Source organism: Salvelinus alpinus, chromosome 11 (assembly GCF_045679555.1).
Source record: "Salvelinus alpinus chromosome 11, SLU_Salpinus.1, whole genome shotgun sequence".
Classification (NCBI taxonomy): Eukaryota; Metazoa; Chordata; class Actinopteri; order Salmoniformes; family Salmonidae; genus Salvelinus; species Salvelinus alpinus.
Window position 1 is genome coordinate 42797675 of NC_092096.1, and position 21406 is coordinate 42819080.

A 21406-nucleotide genomic window follows, 5' to 3' on the forward strand; every position below is an offset into this window, starting at 1 on the left:
CCCTCCCCCCCCCCCTTCTGTTTCCCTCTCTCAACTCCCCCCCACTTTTATCACTCACCCACTCACTCACTCACTCCCTCACTCACTCACACACCCCTCTCTCTCTCACTCACACACCCCTCTCTCTCGCTCTACCCCAACCCCCCTCCCTCCTCTCTCTATCCAGGCCACGGCACAGTCATTCAATTGGCCCTTGGTCATTCGATTTGGAGGGTTCTTCTTTTCTTATGATTCAATTTGTAAGCATTCCCAACAGAGTGAATGTGAAAATGGATTCCAAGTGGTCACCAAATAAGTAAAAGGAGGGCTGTGATTGGTTACATTGCCTACTTTGCCAATTTCTCTTTATTAAATGGGCCATAACGTTAAAACTAGCAGAGATCCAACTCTGGAACTTTGATATGCCCGTAGAGTACAGACCCCTTGACTCTTTCCACATTTTGTTACATTACAGCCTTATTCTAAAATTGATTAAATAAAAAAAAGATTAGTCAGGATCGAGGCAAAGATGAACTGAGAAAAGTACAGAGAGATCCTTGATGAAAACCTGCTCCAGAGTGCTCAGGACCTCAGACTGGGGCGAAGGTTCACCTTCCAACAGGACAACGACCCTAAGCACACAGCCAAGACAATGCAGGAGTGGCTTCTGGACAAGTCTCTGAATGTCCTTGTGTGGCCCAGTCAGAGCCTGGACTTGAACCTGATTGAACATCTCTGGAGAGACCTGAAAGTAGCTGTGCAGCAATGCTCCCCATTCAACCTGACAGAGCTTGAGAGGATATGCAGAGAAGAATGGGAGAAACTCCCAAATACAGGTGTGTCAAGCTTGTAGTGTCATACCCAAGACGAATCAATGCTGTAATTGCTGCCAAAGGTGTGTCAACAATGTAAAAAAAACATTTTTGCTTTGTCATTATGGGGTATTGTGTGTAGTTTGATGAGGAAAAAGACAATTTAATACATTTTAGAATAAGGCTGTAAACTAACAAAATGTGGAAAAAGTCAATGGATCTGAATTCTTTCCAAATGCACTGTATATTATTTTCAACAATATATTGGAACATTTTTGTATATTCATGTTTATATTTTTCTATATTAATATGTTATTGTAGAAAATGTGTTATTGAAATCAGAATACTACTCATATTACAGAGCAAGCGATAAAGCTTCACATGACACCAATTTTTGCAGATGAGACATTATGCAGTCTTAAGGGAGGCTAAAATGTCAGCAATATACCAACTTTGATTCGTTATTTCTAAATTATGCTTTTAGGTACAAATATATGTCAACAATGTCCTTTTTTTGTCTGGGTTTCATGAGGAATCACTCTATAGTGGGAATTAGGAAACCAACAGTGCCACTATGTTGAAACTCACCATGGCAACACACTTACATCAATGAGAGGAATTAGGCATTGTGATTGAGAATAAATTCAAGCAGACATTGTGTCAGAGCTGGGGTCAGTTCCATGTCAACTCGACAATTCAACAATGCATTCAGGAATGGAATCGAAATAGAGTTGTAAACAGAAAAACTCTTAAGTGAAAATGCATGTTACTTTTCCAATTTGTGAATTGAATCTCGATTCATCAGATTTGTCAATTTGAGAATTGACAAATTCTGTGTCTGTCTATCCCCCTACCAGGTAACCTGTTGGTGATAGCATTCGTGAGTTACTTTGGTGCAAAGCTGCATCGGCCCAAGATCATTGCAATGGGCTGTGTACTGATGGCAGTGGGAACATTCATCATCGCTCTGCCACACTTCCTCATCGGACGGTGAGGTTTTACCCGACTTTTAATTTGAAGGAGGATTAACTTACAATGCTTGGGTTTCCAGCTTCCTTTTCAAATCAAATTTAGCAGATGTTATTGCGGGTGTAGCGATTTGATTTTTTGAATGCACTTGTGGTACAGTAAGCTAAAGCTTATCTGGATATGTGTGTAAATGCGTGCCTGTGCGTGTGTGTGTAATCTATTCTGAATCACGTTTCCAGTGATCCTCTATTTAAAGGAAATGTCAGTCTACAGTGCATTCGGAAAGTATTCAGACGCCTTGAATTTTTCCACATTTTGTTACATTACAGCTTTATTCTAAAATGGTTAAAATCATGTTTTTTCCTCACCTACACACAATACCCCATAATGACGAAGCAAAAACATCTTTTAAGACATTTTTTCAAATGTATAAAAATATGTAACGGAAATATCACAATTACATAGTATTCAGACCTGTTGGAAGGTGAACCTTCGCCCCAGTCAGAGGCCCTGAACGCTCTCCCAGTCCCTGCCGCTGAAAAACATCTCCACAGCATGATGCTGTCGCTACCATGCTTCACCGTAGGGACGGTGCCAGGTTTCCTCCAGACGTGACACTTGGCATTCAGGCCAAAGAGTTCAATCTTAGTTTCATCAGACCAGAGAATCTTGTTTCTCATGGTCTGAGAGTCTTTAATTGCCTTTTGGCAAACTCCAAGCGGGCTGTCATGTGCCTTTCACTGAGGAGTGGCTTCCGTCTGGCAACTCTACCATAAAGGCCTGATTGGTGGAGTTCTGCAGAGATGGTTGTCCTTCTGGAAGGTTATCCCATCTCCTCAGAGGAACTCTGGAGCTCTGTCAGAGTGACCATCGGGTTCTTGGTCACCTCCCTGACCAAGGCCTTTCTCCCTCGATTGCTCAGTTTTGCTGGGCTGCCAGCAAAACCTACAAAACCTACAGAGTTCCTCTGTAGGAAGAGTCTTGGTGGTTCCAAACTTCTTCCATTTAAGAATGATGGAGGTCACTGTATTCTTGGGGACCTTCAATGCTGCAGAAATGTTTCGGTACCCTTCCCCAGATCTGTGCCTCTACACAATCCTGTCTTGGAGCTCTACGAACAATTCCTTTGACCTCATGGCTTGGTTTTTGCCCTAACAGGCACTGTCAACTGTGGGACCTTATATAGACAGGTGTGTGCCTTTTCAGATGCTGTCCAATCAATTGAATTTACCGCAGGTGGATTCCAATCAAGTTGTAGAAACATCTCAAGGATGATCAATGGAAACAGGATGCACCTGAGCTCAGTTTTGAGTCTCATAGCAAAAGGTCTGAATACTATGTAAATGTTATTTCAGTCAAAAAATATTTACATTTGCAAAGATTTCTAAAAACCTGTTTTTGCTTTGTCATTATTGGATAATGTGTGTAGATTGATATATAGGGCAGTAACATAACACAATTTGGAAAAAGTCAAGGGGTCTGAATACTTTCTGAACGCACTGTATTTCTGTGTGTTTGAATAAAGTCTGGTAAAGGACAGATATCACTGTGACTCTGTAGTGATATGCTAATATACTGAATTTTGCACATATCTTATATATTGTGTACCATCGTTTGTGAGATGAAGCATTGTTGTGTGTTATCATGGGTTCTCATTAGCTTGGCTTGGTCATGAAAGTTTGATCAGTCCGAATGTTTTATCCCTCCCACAAGATGGGAACATATGGAATCTTAAGAATATATGCTGCACTGTATGGAGTCTCTTTACTGAATGCCAAGATAAGTTTTACTATATGCATTTTTACAGCTGTGGGATGTTTTTCTGAAAAACACTTCAGTTGTCAATTGTTTGTATTTTACAGGTGAAGCCAGGAAAGCTTCTTCCTATCATTAAGTATTGTGTGTTACATGATGCACTTGAATGTATAAAACGGTGTTTCCTAAATATTTCATTGCATATCCAAAGCACTCATGTTCTGCTTTGTCTCTGTCCTCTCTAACTGTATAACGTGGTGCTTTCTCCCCTCCCTTCGCTAAACAGTCGCATTGGTGTTTTGTACGCAGCTATAAGTTCGAAACATCAATCCGATCGTCAGTGAATTCAACCAATAACCTCTCTCCATGTCCAGCGCGCCTGTTGTCACCCTCCTCGCAAGCTTCGGGTGACCCGCTTTCTGAGGCACCAAGCACAGGGACAGGTGTGTCACCTACACACACACACACAGACACACACACAAGCTCATGTGCATACATGCATTCAACCATGCAAACACAAACCAACGCACACACACAAACACACACATGTACTCATGGACACGCGCATTCACACGCTCACTCACACGTGCTCACACACACACGTGCTCATACACACGTACACACGTACACACACACACACACACACACACACACACACACACACACACACACACACACACACACACACACACACACACACACACACACACACACACAGTGCTGTATCTATTCTCTCTCTCCCCCTTCCCAGTAGGTTGTGAAGGAGAGTCCAACCTCTCCATGTGGATCTATGTGTTCCTTGGGAACGTCTTACGAGGGATCGGGGAGACGCCAGTGCAGCCCCTTGGGATCTCGTATATAGATGATTTCGCCAGGGAGGAAAATGCTGCATTTTACATTGGTAATAGACCAATTGGAAATGCAAACACATTTTAGATAATGTCACTGTGCATGATTTGAAGTACAATATTTTAAGTCGATCTGACGGTCTGAATAAACTGCCTTTCAATCTGATTCATACACAAAGGGCCCGATTCAATCAGATCCGCTTTAGCCAACATCCGGATAGCTGATGCTTAATACTGTGAGGGAGGTGAAACTGCATTAGAGCTGTCAAATCCACAAGTGGCTCCCAGCTTAACACTTAAAGCAGGCATTGTCATTGGCTGCACAGAGTCTGGGGACTATGAAAAGACCCCTGGTGGCATGTCTGGTGGGATAAGTGTGTGTGTCAGAGCTGTGTGTAAGTTGACTATGCAAACAATTTTGGATTTTCAACACATTAATGTTTCTTATAAAATGAAGAAGTGATGCAGTCAGTCTCTCCTCAACTCTTAGCCTAGAGAGACTGGCATGCATAGTATTATTTTTAGCCCTCTAATTACAATTAAGAGCAAAATGTTCCGCTCTGTTCTGGGCCAGCTGCAGCTTAACTAGGTCTTTCCTTGCAGCACTGGACCACACGTCTGGACAATAATCAAGATTAGACAAAACTAGAGCCTGCAGAACTTGCTATTTGGAGTGTGTTGTCAAAAAAGCAGAGCATCTCTTTATTACGGCTAGACCTCTCCCCATCTTTCCAACCATTGAATCTATATGTTTTGACCATGACAGTTTACAATCTAAGGTAACGCAAAGAAATTTAGTCCCCTCAACTTGTTCAACAGCCACACGATTCATTATCAGATTCAGCTGAGGTCTAGCACTTAAGGAAGGATTTGTACCAAATACAATGCTCTTAGTTTTAGAGATGTTCAGGACCAGTTTATTACTGGCCACCCATTCCAAAACAGACTGCAAATCTTTGTTAAGGGTTTCAGTGACTTCATTAGCTGTGGTTGCTGATGTGTATATGGTTGAATCATCAGCATACATTGACACACATGCTTTGTTTAATGCCAGTGGCAGGTCATTGGTAAAAATAGAAAAGAGTAGAGGGCCTAGAGAGCTGCTCTGCGGTACACCACACTTTACATATTTGACATTAGAGACGCTTCCATTAAAGAAAACCCTTTGAGTTCTATTAAATAGATATCTCTGGATCCACGATATGGCAGAGGTTGAAAAGCCATAGCACTTAATTTAGGGCTAGGCGGGGCAACATCCTGTGAAACTGGAGGGTGCGCAATTCAAGTAAATAATCATAAAAATTATGGATATTAAGCATTTAGGTACATATAAGTGTCTTATATCGGTTGAAAGCTTAAATTTGTGTTAATCTAACTGCACTGTCCGATTTACAGTAGCTATTACAGCGAAAACATGCCATGCAATTGTTTGAGGACGGCGCCCCATATCCAAATATTTTTCCAATGGTACAGGTTTCATAAATTCACAAATACCGATTAAATATTCACTTACTTTTTGAAAATCTTCCTCTGATTTGTCATCCAAAGAGTCCCAGCTATAACATGTAGTGTCGTTTTGTTAGATAAAATCCTTCTTTATATCCCAAAAAGTCTGTTTAGTTGGCGCCATCGATTTGAGTAATCCACTTGTTCAACATACAGAGAAAGGAATCCGAAAATCTTTGTTTCAACAAGTCAAAATACGTTTCTATATACTCCTCAGATACCCTAAAATGTAATCAAACTAAAATATTTTTTTACGGAAAGAAGTATGTTCAATAGGAAACTGATTTTAGCAGGTGCGTCCTGTCTTCATGGCGCGCACAAACACGAATTTCCAAGACTGTGTCCCTGTACTAAAACTGATATTTCTTATTCATTTTTGAAGTTACAAGCCTGAAATCTTGAACATAGACTACTGACACCCTGTGGAAGCCATAGGAATTGCATCCAGGGAGCTAATTTTCAGTATGACCTTATACTTGCCATTCTAAGAGGATAGTCTCCAATTTTTTTTATTATGGTTGGTTTTTCTTTGGATTTTCTCCTACCATATATATTGTGTTATATTTTCCATTATTTTAACATTTCTACAAACTAACGTCAACGTGTTTTCTTTCCAATGGTACCAATTATATGCATATCCTGGCTTCAGGGCCTGAGCAACAGGCAGTTTACTTTGGGCACGTCATTCAGGTGGAAATTGAGAAAAAAGGGGCTTAGCCCTAAGAAGTTACGTTTTTTCAACAACAGGTTATGGTCAATAACATCAAAGGCTGCACTGAAATCTAATAGTACAGCTCCCACAATCTTCTTATTATCAATTTCAACCAATCATCAGTCATTTGTGTCAGTGCAGTACATGTTGAGTGCCCTTCTCTATAACCATGCTGAAAGTCTGTTGTTGATTTGTTTACAGAGAAATAGCATTGTATTTGGTGAAACACAATTTTTCCCAACAGTTTGCTAAGAGCTGGCAGCAAGCTTATAGGTCTGCTGTTAGAACCAGTAAAGGCCGCTTTACCTCTCTTGGATAGCGGAATTACTTTGGCTTACAAAGACTCTCCTCTAGGCTCAGATTAAAAATATGACCGATATGAGTGGCTATAGAGTCAGCTACCATCCTCAGTAGCTTTCTCTCTAAGTTGTCAATGTCAGGAGGTTTGTCATTATTGATCGTTAATCTTTCCACCTCTCCCATACTAGCTTTTCTTTCATTATTAGTTTTTTCATACATTAATATAATTGTTCACTGTTTGTCGTGGGCATTTCCTGCCTAAGTTTGCCCACTTTGCTAATGAAATCATTATTAAAATAATTGGCAACATCAAATGGTTTTGTGAGGAATAAGCCATCTGATTCGATGAAATATGGAGTTGAATTTGTCTTTCTGCCCATAATTTCATTCAAAGCACTCCAAAGTTTTTTTCCCATCATTCTTTATATCATTGATCTTGGCTTCATACTACAGGTTCTTCTTCTTTTTGTTGAGTTTAGTCACATAATTTCTCAATTTGCAGTAAGTAAGCCAGTCAGATATACAGCCAGACTTATTAGCCACTCCTTTTGCCCCATCTCTTTCAACCATACAGTTTTTCAATTCCTCATCAATCCATGGAGCCTTAACAGTTCTAACAGTCAGTTTTTTAACAGGTGCATGTGTATCAATAATTGGAAGAAGCAATTTCATAAATCTATCAAGTGCAGCGCCTGGATGGTCCTCATTAATCACATCAGACCAACAAGTATTTTTAACATCATCCACATAAGAGTCACAGGAAAATATTTTGTATGATCTCTTATACACTATTTTAGGCCCAGCTGTTGGCTTTCCTGGATATAGCCACTATATTGTGATCACGGCATCCAATGGGTACGGATACAGCTTTAGAACACAGTTCTACAGTATTAGTAAAAATGTGATCGATACATGTGGATGATCTTGTTCCTGTAGTGTTTGTAAACACCCTGGTAGGTTGATTAATAACCTGAACCAGATTACAGGCACTGGTTACAGTAAGAAGCTTCCTCTTGAGCGGACAGCTTGATGAAAACCAGTCAATATTCAGGTCCCCAAGAAAGTAGACCTCTCTGTTTACTTCACATACACTATCAAGCGTTTCACACATATTCTTTAGATACTGACTGCTAACACTTGGTGGCCTATAGCAACACCCCAAAAGAAAGGGCTTTAGATGTGCCAAGTGAACCTGCAACCACAACACTTCAATAACACTTGTCATAAGATCTTCTCTGGTGGCTCTGAATATATACAGCAACTCCTCCCCCATAAGCATTTCTGTCTCTTCTATAAGTGTTATATCCTTGTATTGCTACTGATGTATCATCAAATGAATTATCTAAGTGAGTCTCAGAAATGGCTTATATATGAGTGTTATCTGATGTTAGCAAGTTATTGATTTCATGAACCTTATTTCTAAGGCTACATATATTAATTTGGGCTATTTTCAGCCCTTTCCTGGGTAGCTTATCAGAGATAGACATAATATTGGAAGAGTAGACAAAGCAAGAGAAAAAATTATACATTCAGCAGTCCATTAATCAATCGGTGTGTGTGTGTGTGCTGCGGGGTTGAGGCTACGAACCCATAGGCTTGGCTCTCTCATCCCTTCCAGGCTTCTGGGAGGAAACGTGGACAATGAGCCTGTCGTAGCGGATGTACGCAATGTCCCCACATGCTCTGGCAGCTTTCATGGCTGGGTTCAGTTCTTTCCTCTTCTGGCGCACAGCTTCAGGATAGTCCTCGTTGAGGAAGATATACGTTCCTCTTAAGTTCTTGGCTCTTTCCAGAACAGCTACCTTGTCCTTGAACCTCAGGAACTTGACCACTATCGGCCTGGGCCTGTGGGCGCACTCCACCTCAATCTTCCTGTGGTCCATCTTCAATTTCTCAAATCATTTCCCTCACTTTGTCCTCAGACTTCATCCAGGTCTCATGTGGAGATTCTGCAATTCCGTCCACAACCATGTTGTTTCGCCTTGGTTGTCCCTCAAGATAGTCTGATTTATATGTCATTGTTATCATGGATTCACACACAGAACTGATGTCCTCTCTCAATGACTTACAGATTGCTGTCATCTTGCCGTTCTCCTGTTTCATCTCGTCGAGCTGACCCTGGGAGAACCGCAAACTGTTCTTTAGGTCCTGGACCTCTCTGGTCAGGTCGTCCATTCTTTTATTAGTAGAATCCACAAGTATTTGGACAAAACACTTGAAACTATTTTCTTATTGTTGTAACAACTGCATATAGGTCTCTTTTTGTTTGTTTAAAAGATCCTTCACGTGTGATAGAGAGACACCACTAGCACTGTCCTCAACGGTACTTGCCCCGGCTTTGGTCTTTGTCATGGTAGCTAGCAACCATGACAGTCTATATTACAACACAGGACCTTCCGTTACAACGCTCTATATGTCTGCTCCTCTGTGTTGTTCCCTGTAGTAGCCTTGTTTGTTGTGTCGTGTTCATGTCCAGACGCTGTTTTTGTTCCGTTGCATGTCAGTCTATATTAAATGGTTCACTCCTTGTACCTGCTTCTCATTTCCTGCGTTGGGCACTACACGCTTGCATTAACAGAAATGCCATGCAGCCATTTTTCGAACACTGGAATGTGATCTCGATTAGGATAATATTTTTTTTTTCACTATTTAGTTGAATGATTTTTCAATTTGAGTGTAGTTATTTCTATATAGCCTACACTTTCTCGTTCTGAACTTCTAACGCAAGTGGAGTGGGTGTGGCTTTGACAATGAGCACAAGAGCAGCTGCTCACTGATTGAACAGCTCTTACCACACCGCCAAGACATCCACTATGCGGGTGTCTGCTATCGCCGGTTAACGCGGGATCTGATTGAATCTACCTCGTTGTGATAACATGAATGGACGAACGGTCCATGTAAGCAGAAGCATCTCTTTGACCTTTTAAAAATCACACAACACCTGTCTTATTGTTGACTTCTGGAACTGTCTCTGGTTAGTATAATAAATCAATTGCTGTGTGTGTTTGTGCATGCGTGTGCGTGTTTCATATTTCAGGCTGCGTTCAGACCATAGCAGTCATTGGTCCTGTGTTTGGCTATTTACTGGGATCCCTGTGTGCCAAAATATATGTGGACATTGGATTTGTCAACATGGGTGAGTAACCGGTATCTACCGAGTATTCTGTCTAGGCCACCTACACACTTTTGGACTAGTCAGTTCTCCAGTTTAGACAGAGACAGGGCATTCGCCTCCGTTCTGTTACTACTAGACTAACAAACAGGGCTCTGAGTTAAGTTCATTGTCGTTCCTAGAGTGCACTCACTGACTGTGTTCAATAAGTGTTATGTATGCTCATGCTTCTAGATTCTAGGTTATCGGACTAAATGAACTAGTGTGCTCCAGAACACTGCTCAGTGACGTCAGCTACCTAATTTGAGTAACCAATTTGAAGCAGGAGAGATGGTTAAGATATGCACAAAAAGCAGCTGTGCTGTGCTTGTTTTTCTCTCCAGTAAGTCTTGTTGCTAGGAACGTTGCTAGTGTACTCACAGTTATTCTCATAAATTATTTTGTCCCTAACAGTCACAGCTCTCTCTCTCTCTCTCTGTGCTTGTCATCCCTGTATAGAGACTATCACCATAGCCTTCTCTTGTTATATGTATGTACTGACATGTATGTGTAACTGATCGATGCACACACACACACTACATGTTAATGTTTTTAAATGTATGTAAATTGTAAAGTATTTTGTCTGTAATGTATTTTTCGTTATATATCGGACCCCAGTAAGACTAGCTGTCACCCTTGTCGTCGGCTAATGGGGATCCTAATAAATCTAATTCTGTGTCTCCCCTCGCTGTACAGAGAGTATCACCATAAGCCCTGGTGATGCTCGCTGGGTGGGGGCCTGGTGGTTAGGTTACCTTATAGCTGGGGTAATCACCCTGCTTTCAGCCATCCCCTTCTGGTTCCTGCCCCGTTCCCTGCCCATCCCGTCAGACCGAATCCCAGCCCAGTGCACCCCGGAGCGGACTAGCTTCATCAAAGACTCCCCTCTCCTGGAGCATAAGTACCAAGCCGACGAGCCAGCTGGCTTTCTGGAGATGGCCAAAGGTATTTTGTTGAATGGGGATGAAGTTAGAACATTTTCTGGTTTAGATTGAGATTGGAGTTTAAAAATGCTTTTTTAAAGTCTATTCAGGTCAAATGGTATATTAAATTCAGGTTGCTTTTGGATGAAATGACCATAGTATGGAAAAAGGTAGACAAAAATGCCCATGACAACTGATGATGTCGTTGACGACTGATGATGTTTTGTTTGATGGTTTTTAATCTAGATTTCATACCAACGTTGAAAACCCTCCTGGGGAACCCAGTGTACTTCATCTACCTGTGTGTGACCATCATTCAGCTGAACTCTCTCATCGGCATGGTAACCTACAAGCCCAAGTACATAGAGCAGCATTACGGACAGTCAGCATCAAAAGCCAATTTCCTGATGGGTACGTAACGTTGGCCAATCATATAGCTTATATGGCTTGATCAGGGTTGGAGAACATTACTTGTAAAAGTAACTTGTTACGTTAGAACTTTACTTACTATGGAAAGTAACTTGTTACATTACTTCTGCGTTACCAAAACCAAAAAGTCCTCTGAAGATGTCTTGTCGTTCTTATAGGCCCAGTGCAGTCAAAAACATGTTTTTCCTGTGTTTTATATATATTTCCACACTGAAGTTGGAATAATACTGTGAAATTGTGAAAATTATGATAATGCCCTTTTAGTGTAAGAGCTTTTTGAAAAGACCACCTGAAATGAGTTTTGGCCTGCCTGGTGAAATCACCAGGCGGTAAAATTGTTAATAGACCAATAAGAAAGAGAGTTCCAAACCTCTCTGCCAATAACAGGTAGTTTTCAGTTTCCCCCTCCCTGCTCAGACCACTCCCAGACAGTCCTAGGTAAATTCTTGCTTGAGAAATTGGTCTTTGCTAAGAAGCTATTTTTGTTTCTTTTTGACCATTTGAATTAAAAACAATCACAGTAAGGTACTTAATTGTTACCCAGACATGATTTGATATTGAGATAAAAACAGCTGCGGTGGACCTTTAAGGGTCTATCAGAATTAGCTTTATGCACACTACTTTTAAATGGCTTGACTCTGACGACTGATGGGCCTAGTGCAAGAGTAGGCAACTAGATTAAGCCGCGGGCCGATTTTTGCAGGAGAGGATGGTCGGGGGGCAGGAACATTTTTATTTGATTTATTTTACTTTATTTAACTAGGCAAGTCAGTTAAGAACTAATTTTGATTTACAATGACGGCCTACATAATTAGAATCATTTGTACACTGCAAATTGACCACAACTAAGCCTAAAAATAAGTTGTATTTGAAAATGACAATACTTTCATATCTTTATTACATTGAGACACAATCACTTTTTTGGGGGGGATACTTAAGAACAGATTCTCTAGATTAAACTCAGTGTTATCTGAATTCCTTGTGATTATACAGTGTTTTTCCCCCCTAAGAAAATCACTCACGGGAAGGTTTAGGCCTGTGGACCACATGTTGCCGAGCCCTGGCCTCCTGGCCTAGTGGCTACCGTCCAAAATGGTTTCCATGTGTTTGATGCCATTCCATTCGCTCAATTACAGCCATTATTATGAGCTGTCCTCTCCTCAGAAGCCTGCACTGGTTTCCACATTGTGACGTGTTACAGCCTAAATTCAAAAGTGATTCAATAAAAACATTTCTCACCCATCTACACACAATATCCCATAATGACAAAGTGAAAACATGTTTTTAGAAAATGTTTCAAATGTATTGAAAATGTAATACAGAAATATCTCATTTACATACTGTAATTTCACATCACTCAGTCAATACATGTTAGCATCACCTTTGGCAGCGATTACAGCTGTGAGTCTTTCTGGGTACGTCTCTAAGAGCTTTGCACATCTGGATTGTAGAATATTTACACATTATTCTTTAAAAAATTACTCAAGATCTCTTAAGTTGGTTGTTGACCATTGCTAGACAGCCATTTTCAAGTCTTACCAAAGATTTTCAAGACGATTTATGTCAAAACTTTAACTTGGCCACTCAGGAACCTTCAATGTTGTTTTAGTAAGCATCTCAAGTGTACATTTGGCCTTGTGTTTTAGGTTATTGTCCTGCTGAAAGGTGAATTTGTCTCCCAGTGTCTGTTGGAAAGCAGACTGAACCAGGTTTTCCTCTAGGATTTTGCCTGTGCTTAGCTTTAGTCCGTTTCTTTTCATCCTAAAAAACTCCCTTGCTGATGACAAGCGTACAGTACCCATAACATGATGCATCCAGCACCATGCTTAAAAATATGAAGAGTGATACTCACTGATGTTATTTGCCCCAAACATAACACTTTGTATTCAGGACATAAAGTTCATTTCATTGCCACATTATTTTTGCGATTTGACTTCAGTGCCTTATTGTAAACAGGATGCATGTTTTTGAGTATTTTAATTCTGTACAGGCTTCCTTCTTTTCATTCTGTAATTTAGGTTGGTATTGTGAATTAGCTACAATGTTGTTGATCCATCCTCACTTTTCTCCCATCACAGCCTTTAAACTCTAACTGTTTTAAAGTCAACATTGGCATCATGGTAAAATCCCTGAGCGGTTTCCTTCCTCTCCGGCAACTGACACCTGTGTCTTTGTAGTGACTAGGTGTATTGATACAACATCCAAAGTGTAATTAATAACTTCACCATGTTCGAAGGGATATTCAATGTCTGCTATTTATTTTTACCCATCTACCAATAGGTGCCCTTTTTTGTGAGGCATTGGAAAACCTCCCTGGTCTTTGTGGTTGAATCGGTTTGAAATTCACTGCTCGACTGAGGGACTTTACAGATACATGTATTTGTGGGGTACAGAGATGAGGTAGTCATTAATAAATAATGTTAAACACTATTATTACACAGAGTGAGTCCATGCAACTTATTATGCGACTTGTTAAACACATTATGACTCCTGAACTTATTTAGGCTTGCCATAACAAAGGAGTTGAATACTTATTGAGTCAAGACATTTCTGCTTTTCATTTGAATTAGTTTCTAAAAAAACAGAATTCTGCTTTGACATTATGGGGTTTTGTGTGTGTGTAGGCCAATGACACAACATCTCAATTTAATCCATTTAAAATTCAGGCTGTAACACAATAAAATGTGTAAAAATCAAGGGGTATAAATACTTTGCGAAGGCGCTGTATAAAACTAACTGGGCACAGTAAAAGGAGAGCTCCAATAGAAGTATAACTGGCTACAAACAGATACAAACTTGGCAGCGAGATATGAAAACACACAAGTTAACACGACCAATAGCAAACATGCAATTCATGAACCACAACAACCAGATCGTCTAGATACCAACTAGTTGAATTGTTTTCATAGACGTTACAGGAGTGTTGCCTTTTCAGAAGGTCAACGTGTGCACATTACAACATTCATGACTCAAAAGTCAAAATAGAACAGCTGACCTTCAATCACACCTTGTTGATTTATTTCACTGCTTTCCTCCAAAGTATCGACTAGTTCAATTTAGATTTGAAACTTTAAAGGACGCTTTACGCACAGAAAAGCACATGCATACAATATTGTTAATACTAGACGAAGCAATAGGAGATCAAAGGTGCTGTGTTTTATTGAGCTATACAATGGGTTATGATTCAACCCTCGAATGTGAATGCTGATCTAAATAGGCCTCATGTTACACTATTGACCTGACCATTGCATGCTGTGTATGAAAGGTAATGCAATATCTAGCATAACTACAGTAATAGAGCAGAGAGATAAAATATAATACCTGTACATTGATGTATGAAAAAGACCAAGAGCTTTGGTCTTTGAGTGGGTGTTGGACAGCACTACTGTGTGTTCTCTCTACTTTCAACTATATCAAAGGCAGAGTCTCAGGCGGTATGGCCTGGTTCTACTCTACTGTACTGTATGTATGGGGCTGTAATGGGTTGTGAAATAGCACTGGCATAAAAGGTAGACTTTTAGCTACAGTGATATGGAAGGTAGCAAAAGGTACAGTATGGTATTGTGCGAAAGTGTATGCCTGGTTTAGGGCTTTGGCTGGTTTACATGGTGTTTCAGTCCCATTGAACCTATCGTCAAGACCTTAGTGCTGGCCTAAATCCTCCATGACTAGGAATTAAGAATATTTCTAAAGAATGACGTTAACGTTTACAGAGTGTGTGTTGTTTGTATGTTTGTTCCAGGTACAATCAACATCCCTGCCGTGGCGTTGGGAATTTTCACTGGTGGCCTGCTCATGAAGAGGCTGAAGCTGAGCATCATGGGAGCAGCCAAGTTTGCGTTCGGCACCTCTCTGATAGGCTACTTCCTATCCCTCTTCTTCTTCGTCATGAGCTGCGAGAACGCCAAAGTGGCTGGGATCACGCTGCCCTACAACAGGTGGGGCATGCACACGCACAGAGCTCTGGGTAGAAGTTGCCCTTAAGTAAATACAGTATTTACCCTCTGTAAATGTTCTATTCCCAGCACCACAAACAGGTAACATGCTGGAGTGTGTATGCTAATAATTGCTCCTAGAGGACAGCATACCTCTAACACTGGAGAGATGTGGTCTAGAATAGCAAATCAGGGATTTCTCCCCCCTGGTTCTGTCAAGGCTGTTTGCTGCTAATGTCAATATCAGAACTCGCACTGAATTTGGTTGATAACATCAGTATTCATTGAATCGGTAAACGTAACATGCAACAATTTAAGCGAGTTTGCTGAGTTACAGTTCATATATGAAAATCAGTCAATTGAAATACATTTATTAGGCCCTAATCTATGGATTTCACATGACTGGGCAGGGGCGCAGCCATAGGCCCACCCACTGAGGAGCCAGGCCCAACCAATCAGAATGGGTTTTTCCAGACAGAAATACTCCTGTTTCATCAGCTGTCCCAGTGGCTGGTCTCAGACGATCCCACAGGTGAAGAAGCCAGATGTGAAGTTCTTGGGCTGGCGTGGTTACACATGGTCTGCGGTGGTGAGGCCAGTTGGACATACTGCCAAATTCTCTAATTTATTTAACTAGGCAAGTCAGTTAAGAACAAATTCTTATTTTCAATGATGGCCTAGGAGCAGTGGGTTAACTGCCTTGTTCAGGGGTAGAACAACAGATTTTTTCTTTGTCAGCTCAGGGATTCGATCTTGCAACCTTTCGGTTACTAGTCCAACACTAACCACTAGGCTACCTGCCGCCCCAAGGATGTGGTAGAGAAATTAACATTAGATATCTGGAAACAGCTCTGGTGGACATTCCTGCAGTCAGCATGCCGATTGCATGCTCCCTCAAAACCTGAGGTCATCTGTGGCATTGTGTTGGGTGACAAAACTGCACATTTTAGAGTGGCCTTTTATTGTCCCTAGCTCAAAGTGCATCTGTGTAATGATCATGCTGTTTAATCAGCTTCTTGACATGCCACACCTGTCAGGGGGGTGGATTATCTTGACAAATGATAAAATGCTTACAAATTTGTGCACAGCATTTGAGAAATATGCTTTTTGTGCAGATGGAACATTTCTGGGATCTTTTATTTCAGGTCATGAAACATGGGACCAACACTTGTTGCATTTATATTTTTGTTCAGTATATACAGTGGGGAGAACAAGTATTTGATACACTGCCGATTTTGCAGGTTTTCCTACTTACAAAGCATGTAGAGGTCTGTAATTTTTATCATAGGTACACTTCAACTGTGAGAGACGGAATCTAAAACAAAAATCCAGAAAATCACTTTGTAAGTAGGAAAACCTGCAAAATCGGCAGTGTATCAAATACTTGTTCTCCCCACTGTATATATATATATCGTATTATGCATTTGATTAAATACACGTCAAACCTTCTGTATCTGAGCAGGCAGAGGTCAAGTCATGTCTGTATTCATTCGATTATCTGTATAAAGAAAAGCGCTATAAATTAAAATCTATTCGTTTTTTAAATTGCTAACAAGCGTCGGTCGATGCTGAAGCCACTTTTTCAAAACTCTTCAGTCTGCATTACCAACATGCATTTTAGCCGAACAGTTAATCTCACCTCCAAAACTCACTCAAACCGCCAAAACACAGGTCTCAAAATAAGCTTGTTTGGCCATAACTGGCAATAATTCTCACTCAGAAAGCATATATTGTCACTCATAACACACCGACAGGGAGCATTACATAAATTAACTTCTCTTTGAAGTTTGAATGGTTTTTATAACATAAATAACACTTTCACTTTATTGACTGTACTAAAGTATATGTAACAAGAATGAATCAGATGCAGCAATTTGCTTCAATGGCCTTTATTTTTTCTATATCTTTGCATATAGTAGTTTACTTGTGAAAAATAAGTTGAAACCAAAAAAACAATTTCCTGAAATTCCAGTGCTGCAATAATAATTACGAAAAAACATCAACATGTATAGTATAATCACTCATACTGTACTGTGAGGTTTCTAGTTCTTCCTCTCTCCTGCATTTGGTCACAAGTTCTGATCAACATCACACCTTATGTCTTCTCTGGCGATGCATCTTGGGAAGTATCTTCTGGAATGTCTAATCCAAACCTGGCAGTCTTCAGGAGAATTGTCTCCACACCCCACATTCATGGCATCCAGTAAGGACATCTGGTGATGTGGGGTGGCAGCGTAGCCTAGTTAAATAAAGGTAAAGAAGATGTGGTCATAAACCTTCCACCTCCATGCAGAGAAAAAGTCCTCTATGGGGTTTAGGAAGGGGGAGTATGGAGGCAGGAATAGTACTGACATCCTGGGATATGCAGCAAACCAAGCCACAGTTTTACAGTACTTTACATTATGCATAGCTGTGTATGTACCCTGATTGGTTATTGAACAGACATCTTACCTGGACATATTGATACCGGAGTTCTTTCACACGTTCACTGTTTCTCTCAAAAGGTACAACTGCTTCATCCTTATCTTATGTTTCTCTAGGACTCTGGTTGTCGTTGTGCTGCCGTATTCACATTCCCAAAAATGATATTGTCTGCCAACACTCTGTCCCGAATTTCCCGCAGTTTTTTTCAAAATGTCAGTACATGTAAAAATGTGAACATACTGTATTGTACTGTAATATGTCGTTCAATTATCACTGAAGGATGCACATCTCACCTGTTGTTTTGCCGGAAAATTTGTACTATTGATGCAACTGTTGAACGCTGCAGATTTGGTTGCACCCTTAAACCGGCCTCTCAAAGAGAGACCGGCCTCTCTCAAACAGCTGTGTTTGGAATGATGAAATAGTCTGCTGAGATTTTCTATATATGTTTCAATCTGGTTACTGCAGAAATGCACAACATTTTTCATCATTCTGTTTTGAATGTGTTTAACAGTTTTGGAAACAGTGTGTTAGCATTTGAAAACGTGCTGCAAATATATAGTTTTGCAGGTGGTGGAGTATGAATGAGAAAAGAGTTAATGGATTTTGGAGAATGTGGTCATTGAATGCATTTTGTGTGAAAGCAATGAAAAAGGACTCACAGTTTGGTCCACATGCACTTCTGTTTCGCTGACTGTGTGAAGAGTTTTGACAATGTGACTTCCGTTTTGACCAATGCATGTTAGCAATTTAAAAAAACGGTAATAGCAACCCCACTTTTCCCTTTCTCTCTTTCTCTCATTCTCTTTATTTCTCTCCCTCTTTCTTTCTCTCTCTCAGGGTGGGTGGTGTATCGTATGAGGAGCGCTCAGTATTCTCAGCCTGTAACTCAGACTGTGTTTGTTCAGGCAGAGACTGGGACCCTGTCTGTGGAGAGAACGGCATCACGTACGTCTCTCCCTGCCTGGCTGGCTGCCAGACCTCCACAGGATCAGGGAAGAACACGGTGAGATGAGGATCATTGCCAGCACGGAGGCTGCATCCCCAAATGGCACCCTCTTCCCTATATAGTGTACTACTTTTGGGCTCTGTTTAAAAGTAGTACACTATATAGGGAATAGAGTGCCATTTGAGATGCAAACTGACTGTGTAATCTGATATATCATATCATTGATTCATAAACTTGTGAGCAACAGGGTGGGGTCAATTCCATTTTAATTTCAGTACGATTTCATTTGGAATTGACTCGCACCCTGGTGGGTTTATGGATAACTTTTGAAGCAGCAAGTTATGTTGTTTTTGTGTCAAATTGTTTTGTCTGTGTGTGTGTTTGCCTGCGTGTGCCTGCCTGCCTGCCTGTGTGTGTGTGTGTGTGTGTGTGTGTGTGTGTGTGTGTGTGTGTGTGTGTGTGTCTCTGTCTCTGTCTCTGTCTCTGTGTGTGTTTCTCTGTGTGTGTTTCTCTGTGTGTGTGCCTCTGCAGGTGTTCTCTAACTGTAGCTGTGTGGTGGTAGCAGGGCTGAGCAGTGGTAACCTGACAGCCAGTGTAGGCCACTGTCCTCACAGAGACGACTGTGACCGTGTCTTCCCTTACTTCCTGGCTCTTTCTGTCATCACTTCCTTTATCATCTCACTGGGTGGCACGCCAGGCTACATGGTCCTCATCAGGTCAGTCACACACACACACACACACACACACACACACACACACACACACACACACACACACACACACACACACACACACACACACACACACACACACACACCCACACACCCATACACACACACAAGAAGGGATGGTCATAGCAGTTGGCAAGAAAGCACAAAGAAATCTGGGACTCCGGCTACAACAAGGCACCTTAAAGGGGAAACAATCAGAAGCCCCGTTTGTACCTGGTTCTAACATGCGTCCGTTGTCCTGATCATGCCACATTCTGATTGTGCCCACATTGGTTGACAGGTGTAGACAATCAAAATACGCATTATGATCTGATTGTGATTGTGACTACCTCCGGAGGTAGTCGAAGACGCATCTTGTACGAATATCCTTGGTGTAAATGAATCCGGACGATGAAAGTGTATAAATTTGGCTAACATCAGCCAGTTGAATTAAGATCATGGTCTTTAGAAACCAAGTGCCAACTGGCACTGTGGTCGGATATGCCACAGTCCAATACCGCGTCCAGCTCTGATTAAAATGGCATATAGAAATAAAGATATTTATGAAGAGATAGTATCCTGAATATGAGAAAAGGGGTTATAATATTTGAAAACGTCGTAGGCAACAGAAAGGCCAAGGAATTCAGATGCACTTTGTAGCCTACTCTGTAACTTAACCTGTTTCTGTTTTTACTGTGTGCATTAAGGCCTAAGTGTCATTTGTATTTATACTGTGCGATAATTGTATTTTGTACATACATCCAGATACTCAGCTTGTTTGTGTGGTGATGTTTTTAGGGATTGGAGAGATTCTCTGAATAGTTCTCGGGACAGTAAGTCTATTATGCCTTAAATCGTTGGATAACAAAAGTAGGCTGTAATGATGAGAGTATAAAACTATTAACTATAAAAGCGTGCTGTTTTCTGTCGATTTTAATACAGCTTGTGTCATAACGGGAGGTCCAAGGCAGGTTGGATTCATTTACATACAGGGAGGGATCAGAAAATCTGGTCACAATAGGGACGAAGTGGGCAGATAAGAGACAGATATTACCATGTGTAGACGCAACAAATCTCGATCAGATAGTGATCGGATCATCTTGATCGGATGATGACAACCACATGTTAATGCAAGGTGTAACCATGTCTACTGAGAAACCAGTGGTGGAAAAAGTACCCAATTGTCATACTTTAGTAAAAGTACAGATACCTTAATAGAAAATTACTTAAGTCAGTCAGTCAGCCAGTAAAATACTACTTGAGTAAAAATCTAAAAGTATTTGGTTTGAAATATAGTTAAGTATCAAAAGTAATTGTAATTGCTAAAATATACTTAAAAAGTAAAAGTATAAATAATTTAAAATTCCTTATATTAAGCAAAGCATTTTCTTGTTTTTAAAATGTATGGATAGCCAAGGGCACACTCCAACACTCAGACATTATTTACAAAACAATACATTTGTGTTAAGTGAGTCCGCCAGGCCAGAGGCAGTAGGGATGACCACGTGTTCTCTTGATACGTGCTTGTATTTGACCATTTTCCTGTCCTGCTAAGCATTCAAAATGTAACAAGTACTTTTGATTGTCAGGGAAAATGTATGGAGTAAAAAGTACATTATTTGCTTTACGAATGTAGTGAAGTAAAAGTAAAAGTAGTCAAAATATTAATAGTAAAGTACCGATACCCCCAAAAACGACTTAAGTAGTACTTTAAAGTGTTTTTACTTAAGTACTTTACACCACTGAAAACCTAACCAGCATAAGGTCTACTACATTTATCTGCACCACCTTGTTCAGAATGATCTCACCTAGAAAGTTCTCACAAACACTTGGCTACTACTGTACAGGAGTACACCATGGGTAACACTGTAGTGAAATGGGCTCACAATGGGTGACAGAATGGCTGACAGAAGTTGAATGTAGTCCGGGATTCAATTCAACTGCGCTTTGTCTACAAAGCACCATTTCCTGTAAATTTTTGATTGAGCTGACATATGCAGTGTT

The 21406-nt window shown here is 40.6% G+C and overlaps 1 protein-coding gene across 3 annotated transcripts in view; it reads left to right on the top strand.

Annotated features, from left to right (window-relative positions):
- The window catches only part of LOC139534217 (solute carrier organic anion transporter family member 1C1-like), a 61559-nt gene that overhangs the window by 29609 nt on the left and 10544 nt on the right, over positions 1-21406 (top strand). The window contains exons 4-12 of one of the 3 annotated variants that reach the window (XM_071333154.1): positions 1649-1781; positions 3825-3958; positions 4267-4416; positions 9919-10017; positions 10729-10977; positions 11202-11366; positions 15127-15322; positions 18584-18749; positions 19224-19408. In XM_071333154.1, coding sequence (XP_071189255.1) covers positions 1649-1781; positions 3825-3958; positions 4267-4416; positions 9919-10017; positions 10729-10977; positions 11202-11366; positions 15127-15322; positions 18584-18749; positions 19224-19408 — 1477 coding nt within the window. Of the gene's footprint in view, positions 1-1648; positions 1782-3824; positions 3959-4266; positions 4417-9918; positions 10018-10728; positions 10978-11201; positions 11367-15126; positions 15323-18583; positions 18750-19223; positions 19409-21406 lie in introns of those variants that run through there. The other 2 variants (XM_071333155.1, XM_071333156.1) reach the window with 2 other exon arrangements.